Here is a 7798-nt window from a genome sequence, read left to right as displayed (position 1 = left end):
GGCGGGGCTGATTTTGCGGCGGCACCGGGAGGGGTAAGGGAGGTGAGGGCGGCGGGTGCCGGAGCGACGGCAGCGGCCACGGCCGGAGGAGCTATAGCAGCAGCCGTGGCGGCCACGGGGCGGGGCGCGGCGGTCAGTGACCGCGGCCGGGGCTGCAGGCGGCGGAGCGGCTGGGTAAGGCCGGGCCCTGGGCGGGTGGGGCCGCTCCCCCTCGCCCAGCTGCCGGGCCTTTGTGTGGGCCCGGGCGGGCGGGAGCCGCGGCGGAGGCCCCGCCCCGGCCGTGGGGAGACGCGCCGGTCGGGCCGGGCGCGCGGGGTTGGGCGGGGCGTGGCGGCGGACCTCGGGACGGGCACGGTAGCCCTGTCGCACCTGCCGGCAGGGACAAAGGCGTACTACGGCCCGGAAACTCCCCGCGCCACTCTTTCCCGCTCGTCGCGGGGCAGCTTCAAAGCTGTCAACGTTTCCCTCAGTCCCCAATACCAGTGACAGGTCGGGAAAGTCCTTCATTTCCTCGGTTGCTCAGGGCCTGCTTTTTTGTTATTGTTTCTTGACGGTTCGACACAAACTCTTAGTGATTTTCTTTCTTTATTTTTTCCGGGTATTTTGATCAATGGGACTTGTATTTATAAGTAGAGGCCAGATATTTCAGCTTCTCATCTCAACACTGCAAAGAATCCGGGATTTTGGGAACTGTATTTCTTGGTTTGGGGAAGCACAGTTTTGTTATAATAAGGGAGAAGTTTTAATTTAAAGGGGCAGAAAGAGTTGCAAAAACAGAGAAAAAAAATCTGGAAAAATAAGTACACGGTATAATGGATATAGAAATTCTTACAATTATAGAAGCGTGTGTTGGAGCAAAACATTTTAACTTAATTTCCGACACACTAGGACGCTCGACAAATAATTTCAGGGTTTTTTTTTTCCTCCCATTTGGCTATGTGCTTTTCCTCAAAAAGTGCAAATAGGACTCGTGCACGTGAAAGAGTAGCGTAATTTTTGCTTTATTACTTACAGGTTGCCCATATTTAATTTTGAGCTTCAAAATGGAAGATTGGAAAAATATGTTTTGAAGAGTTGTTTCAGATTAAAACAATAAAGAGCTTGTGTGTGGATGAATGGAAGGGGCTTGACCGCTTTCTTTGGCTTTGGGAATGTACAAAATACCTCAAATGTTAATATCCTACCAAAATTCCCAAGATAAGTACATTGTGGTATAGCTATATAATAGATTAGTATCAAGCTATCAAACATCATTAGGAAGAATGTTGACTTGGAAGAATCTTCATTAAGTTAAAACACAGGCTGTAGAATAATACATTTGGTTTGTTAGCATTTCGGTAAAATAATAACAGGTAACTAAGGCATAGATAAATACCAAAAATTGTGAATGACAACATTAAGAATGGTTTTTTTTTCTCTGAAACAGGTTTATAGTTGTTTTTTTTTTTCTTTGAGTCCTGTTTTCCAAGATTTTGTTTTAAGCATGTATTGTAGTGCTAAATATTTCTAGAAATACAGGAAAGGGCTAAAAGTTCATAAACTGTCAAAATACACCATTTGTCTATAATGTCAGTAGTCTCCCAGTTGCACATTATTAAGTATTCTTAACTGTCCACTATCAGTTATTGATTGTCAGATTTTTGAACTTGTGACTATAATCAAGGCTGTTTTAAAACTTGGAATTGAACTCTGAAATCTGTCTTTCCTCTTCATGGAAAAACAGACAAATTTGCTAAAGCGATACTTATAGTACTTTTTTTTTTTTTGGAGGTAGGATCTCACTTTGTTGCCCAGGCTAGAATGCAAGTAAAGTGATCATGGCTCACAGAAGCCTTATATACTCCTAGACTCAAGCAGTCCTCCCACGATGGCATCCCAAGTAGCTAGGATTACAGATGTGCAGCACCACACCCAGCTAATTTTTATTTTTGTAGAAACAAGGTCAATCTGTATTGTCCAATCTGGTCTTGAACTCTGCCTTAAGTGATCCTTCTGCTTCAGCCTCCCCAAGTGCTGGGATTACAGATATGAGCCCCTGTGCCTGACTCAGGCCTTTTAAACTATACAAACAAACTTCTTTTTTTAAAGGTCCCACTTAAGTGCACCTTTTTTTTTTTTGAGACAGAGTCTCACTCTGTCCCCCAGGCTGGAGTGCAGTGGTGTGATCCTTGCTCACTGCAACCTCTGCCTCCTGGGTTCAAGCAATTCTTGCACCTCACGCTCTCAAGTATCTGGGATTAATGGGCATGCACTACCTCGCCTGGCTAATTTTTTGTATTTTTAGTAGAGACGGGGGTCTCACGGTGTTGGTCAGGCTGGTCTTGAACTCCTGACCTCAGGTAATCTGCCGGCCTCGGCCTAAGTTGCTGGGATTACAGGCGTGAGCCACTGTGCCTGGTCCTAAGTGCACTTTTAACACATTAATTAAAAGATAAATTGAGCACCTAATCTATACTAAATACTATTCTATAAGACAGGGCTATAAAAATGAACAAGATGCTGCTCCTGTGCCTGGGGAACATGCAGAAGTGATTTCATGGACATCATTTCACTGTTCCAACGATCTGAGAGATACAGGAACACTTGATATTCTTTTTGTTTGAATCCGTCTCTCGCTCTGTCACTCAGACTGGACTGCAGTGGTATGATCTCGGCTCACTGCAACCTCCGCCTCCTGGGTTCAAGCGATTCTTGTGCCTTAGCCTCCTGAGTAGCTGTGTTTACAGGCATGTACCACCACACCCAGCTAATTTTTTTTTTTTTTTTTTTTTGTAGAGACAGGGTTTCACCATGTTGGCCAGGCTGGTCTTCAACCCCTGACCTCAGGTAATCCACCTGTCTCAGCTTCCCAAAGTGCTGGGATTTACCCAGCTAATTTTTTTTTTTTTTAATAGAGATAGGGTTTTACCACATTGGCTAGACTGATCTCAAACTCTTGGCCTCAAAGTGATACACTGACCTTGGCCTCCCAAAGTGCTGGGATTACAGGTATGAGCCACCATGCCTGGCATTAAGTTCTCATTTTAGAGATGAAGAAACAGATCTGAAAGGCTGTCACTCAGGCAACATCAAGCTGATAATCAGAGGTGAAAGACTTGGGACTCCTATTCTGGTCATATGAGCAAAGGTCCTGTGGTTTCTCCTACTTCATAACATTGCCCTTCTTGCCAGACTTCCAAAACACATTTTAAAATATTCCTTGGTTAAAAAAATACTTAAAAATTATCCTTAAGTTGAATATTTTTCTCAAGTATCTGGGATTACCTTAATTTCTTTATGAATCACGGATTTTGGGATATTGTATCATCTAAACTACATACATATGGTGGTAATTTATGTTTTCTTTTGTCATTTGATTTTCAGTGAATTATTTATAAAAGTAATTTTGAACTCCTGACAAAATGGTTGGCTTTTTTTTTTTAAACCTTGTCAAATTTTTATATGGTATCTCCAGTGCAGCTAGGACTTTGGAAATAAATGTTCTTTCTCTGAATTTTTTTTGTAGGGGTGGGTGTTTTCTAGACCTTTTGCTCACATGAGCCATTCTTGGTTTGTTCCAGCTTGCCAACACTTGGTGTCACATGTGAGCCTCCCACATGTATTCACTCTCCATTCCAGCTCTGTGATTGAACTCTGCTCTTATTGACTAGGGGGCAGTTGGGCAGGCATGCTTCATTCCTGGAATTGACAGTCATTCCTAATGTGAGTAAAGAGGAACCTCAATGAAACATCTTTAAACATATGAAAGCATTTGGTTTTAAAATGGAAGAACTGTCAGGTACTGTTAATGCCTGAGCCTTTGCAAGTTACAAGAGAACTGATATGCCTGTTTTCTCCATTCTCTATCTTCCTTTAACAGTTCTATTTGAATGTTTTCTGTCTATTCGTACTTGTTTTTACTCCTTCTGACCCTTTTCTATTTCCCCCTTCTCTGTTTTGTTCTCTTTTTCAGTTTTGAATATACTAACACTGAATCAGTACTTCTAAAGCCCTTCCTTCTCCCATTGGCTTCACTTGGCCTTCAGACATAATGAGGAGACTGGCTTTTCGAGGCGCTGGTTGTGCTCTGGTAAAGCTGGTAAATTACTGATTATCTACACCCTTTCCCTTATCTGTCCTTCCTTGCCTTTTTCCTTCCACCTTTCTTAAATTTTTGTTACCCCTTCCGTAAAGATTCCCTCCTTAGGTTCATCAAATTCACTTGTGTCTTTGTCATAGCTTGTTTAAAAGGGATTGGTCTTTAATTTCTTTATCTTAATGAACTGAGCCTGGTTTATCAGCCTTTTATATAAAAAGAACAAAAATCAGCAAAACTTGGCTAAGTTTTGGCTAAGCATTTTGATACTTTTAACCACTTTTAGTCACTTCAAACTAATAATACTGTATAACAAACCGAAGCCTAGAATATGGGACATCATCATGGTAGATTTTGTTTCAAACACTATGTGGTCTTTAGTTTGAAGAAAGAGATGAGACTTCTCTTTTTTCTTAATTGCTTACCAGGATTTTCAAATGTGTTTGTTTTGCTCCTTCTTTATGTTTTATGGAAATCCCCAGCTTTTCTCTCCATACCACTGGCAGCTAGTGCTCTCCTGTTCTAATCATTCTAATCTCCTGTTATCATAGTGTCCTGAAATTCAGTGTTTCCCTGTGCCTTACAATTATGAGGTACTCTAGTAGTATGAGGTACCTCATAATTGTAAGGCACATGAAAAAACAGATGATGTACTGACTCCAGAAGTGATATACCTTGGAGCCTCTGAACCCCAGATCTGCCTTACTACCTCAGGGACTGAAGGATCGATACCTTCAATGTCAGTGAGTGAAACTGGGATCTTTTAGCTTTAGAAAAAGGCCTTTGAAATCACAATATACTGTTTGATATTATTGTTAAGATTGTGTGTTACAATATAAGCATTGCAGGACTTTCTTGGATATGTACTGTCCATCTGTAGCAGACAATTTCAGTGGTCGCATTTCTTCTGTTACAGTTAAATGCATGTATTTGTAAAGTTGTCTTAAGATTAGTTTCTTAGCCAGCCCCAAACTGAGAGCAGATATTTATGTTTGACCTAAAAGTTCATGTATGAGGTGCTCTTGAAAGGATCTACTAAGATTTAAAGCTATTATTTCAAAATTTATGGGCAATAGAGTACGTCATATCACTGAAAAGGAGATTAGGTTGGATTAACAGAAGACTTTCAAAGGACAGTTTTTCTGTACTTCTGTCTACGTATAACAAGTCACGTTAAGTGTTTTCCAGGGATATGTTTTGTGGATCCTGCTTTAATGAATGGAGGACATTCAGTTCAGGGTATTAATTTTCGAGTACATCTAAAATACTAGAAGGTTAATTGTCCTCTGTCCCCTTACCTTTTTGCATTACTCATTTGTCCTAGACTCTGCTCCCTACTCTTTTCCACATGGTGGCCCTCCTAGCAAATGATCATAATTGTAAGGCACGTGGCAAAGCAGATGGGTGCAGGCTCCAGAGGTAGATATATTGGGGCCTCTATACCTCAGGCCTGCCTGACCGTCTAGGGGCTGAAGGATTAATACCTTCAGCACACTAATGTACTATTACATGTAGGTTGGGAAACTCCAGTCTAGGGCAAATTTGGAACCAGAAGTTGTTGAGTCACTCAGATTGGTGATATACAAATGAATATATGTTTGTTGAATTTGTCCCATCAAAATGGAACGTATAGCACTCTGGTAAGTAAAACACTGCAACAAGGAAGTCCAGGACTTAAAAAAAAAAGACAAAATCCTTATAGCTAAACTATAACATGTTAAAATGTCCTCCTAAGCGAGCCAGGAGTTTGATGGCAGGTGACCAGCTGAGGGCTTGGTGATAGAGTCTATTTAAATGTAAGAACATGGCTAATTATTTCTTTTAGAAGAAGTTGGATTCCATGGGTTCCAAGAGAAGAAGAGCTACCTCCCCTTCCAGCAGTGTCAGCGGGGACTTTGATGATGGGCACCATTCTGTGTCCACACCAGGCCCAAGCAGGAAAAGGAGGAGACTTTCCAATCTTCCAACTGTAGATCCTGTAAGTAACTTGGTTCACTTGGTTTCTGCCTGCTTTTCCCACGATTACCCTATTTTCCCTTTAATGGTAAAATGGTTACACTGCAAGGCATCTCTACTTTTTTTTAAGATTCTCTGGATTGATAGTCTTCTTTTATGAACAGTATGTATTCAGCTAAGTCTTAGAGTAATAGTACAGTCTTATGAATAATTTCAGTATGTTACATCATGTATTCATTTAGCAAATAACTATGTGCCTATCTTATGAAAGTACTGTTCTCATGGTTGGGATTTAGCCATGTGGGAAACAAGCCCATTTTTCACATGGAACTTAGATTCTAGTAGGGGAAGTAGAGTGTAAACAAGTAAACAAATGAAGAATAATGTACCCTCAGCTAGTAATAAGTGCTAAGAAGAAAATTTTGGGTGATTTGGGCTGTTTTGGTCTGAATCCCCTGGAAGAGAGTTCCAGACAGAGAGAACCAGTGCTGAGGGGCTGGGTCAGGGATGGGTTTAGTGTGTCTTGGTTACAGAATAGTAGATGGTCAGGAAGGAGAAGGAAATTGACAAGTTCCACTCATTCAGAATATGTAGGGCCCACACAAGCAGTGTTAGGAGTATCGAGTTTTATTCTATATGTACTGAGAAACTCTTCTGTTGGATGGCTTTAAGCAAGAGAGTGATAAACTGATTTAGTTTAAAAGACAAAATCACCAGGAGCATAAATGTGATGGAAGATACCAAAAAGTTAGTCAGCTTGATTGTTTGAAAGGAGACATACTTGCCAGGCGTGGTGGCTCACACCTGTAATCCCAGAACATTGGGAGGCAGAGGCGGGTGGATCACGGGGTCAGGAGTTCGAGACCAGCCTGACCAACATAATGAAACCCCATTTCCTAAAAACACAAAAATTAGCCGAGTATGGTGGCGTGTGCCTGTAATCCCAGCTTCTCAGGAGGCTGAGGCAGGAGAATCACTTGAACTTGGGAGGTGGGGTTGCAGTGAGTCAAGATGGCGCCACTGCACTCCAGCCTGGGTGACAGAGTGAGACTCCATCTCAAAAAAAAAAAAAAAGGAGACATACTGTCAGCATATTTGAGCCTGTTTGGTAATATTGAGAGTCATCATTTTTCTTATCTACTTGCCTAGAAAATAATTTTTATGCCTACACTGGCTTTCTGTTCACTTTTGGTGATTTTTCTCCTTTGCTAATGTGTAGATTGCCGTGTGCCATGAACTTTATAACACCATCCGAGACTATAAGGATGAACAGGGCAGACTTCTCTGTGAGCTCTTCATTAGGGCACCAAAGCGAAGGTGAGTTGGAAGCCCATCAGTAGAATGCGGGGGATTTGGTCCAAAGTCCATGTTTAAAGTGTTTGGAAATTGATTTTTTTTTTTTATTGGGAGGAATGGCTTAAATGATACTGGGGTCCAATTTTAGTCTTTAGTAATCAAGCTGTAGTGAAGCTTTTTTTTTTTTTTAAAACTAAAGATGTGTTTGGGCCAGGCACAGTATCATGCACCTGTAATCCCAGCTACTTGATTTTTTGAGCCAGGCACAGGAGCATGCACAATCTCAGCTATTTGGGAGACTGAGGCAAGAGAATTGCTTGAGCCAAGGAGTTTGAGACCAGCTTGGGCAACCTAATGAGACCCTGTCTCTTAAAAATAAAAACAAGGCCAGGCGTGGTGGCTCACACCTGTAATACTAGCTCTTTGGGAGGCCGAGGTGGGTGGATCACAAAGTCAGGAGTTCAAGACCAC

General features: G+C 41.8%; 1 protein-coding gene across 50 annotated transcripts in view; it reads left to right on the top strand.

Moving 5' to 3' along the window:
* The first annotated feature begins 9 nt into the window (after window positions 1-9).
* Window positions 10-7798, top strand: part of PBRM1 (polybromo 1) — a 153596-nt gene continuing 145807 nt past the window's right edge. For 11 of the 50 annotated variants that reach the window (XM_035275768.3, XM_035275788.3, XM_078351113.1 and 8 more), the window contains exons 1-5: window positions 10-174; window positions 3561-3702; window positions 3953-4078; window positions 5901-6053; window positions 7251-7348. In XM_035275768.3, the coding sequence (XP_035131659.1) occupies window positions 4031-4078; window positions 5901-6053; window positions 7251-7348 (299 nt within the window). In that variant the 5' untranslated portion in view covers window positions 10-174; window positions 3561-3702; window positions 3953-4030. Of the gene's footprint in view, window positions 175-314; window positions 490-3560; window positions 3703-3952; window positions 4079-5900; window positions 6054-7250; window positions 7349-7798 lie in introns of those variants that run through there. The other 39 variants (XM_078351109.1, XM_035275790.3, XM_054245723.2 and 36 more) reach the window with 17 other exon arrangements.

This window comes from Callithrix jacchus, chromosome 15 (genome assembly GCF_049354715.1).
Source record: "Callithrix jacchus isolate 240 chromosome 15, calJac240_pri, whole genome shotgun sequence".
Taxonomy (NCBI): domain Eukaryota; kingdom Metazoa; phylum Chordata; class Mammalia; order Primates; family Cebidae; genus Callithrix; species Callithrix jacchus.
Note: the sequence above shows the minus strand (reverse complement) of the source record. Positions and strands in the feature narration are given on the sequence as shown.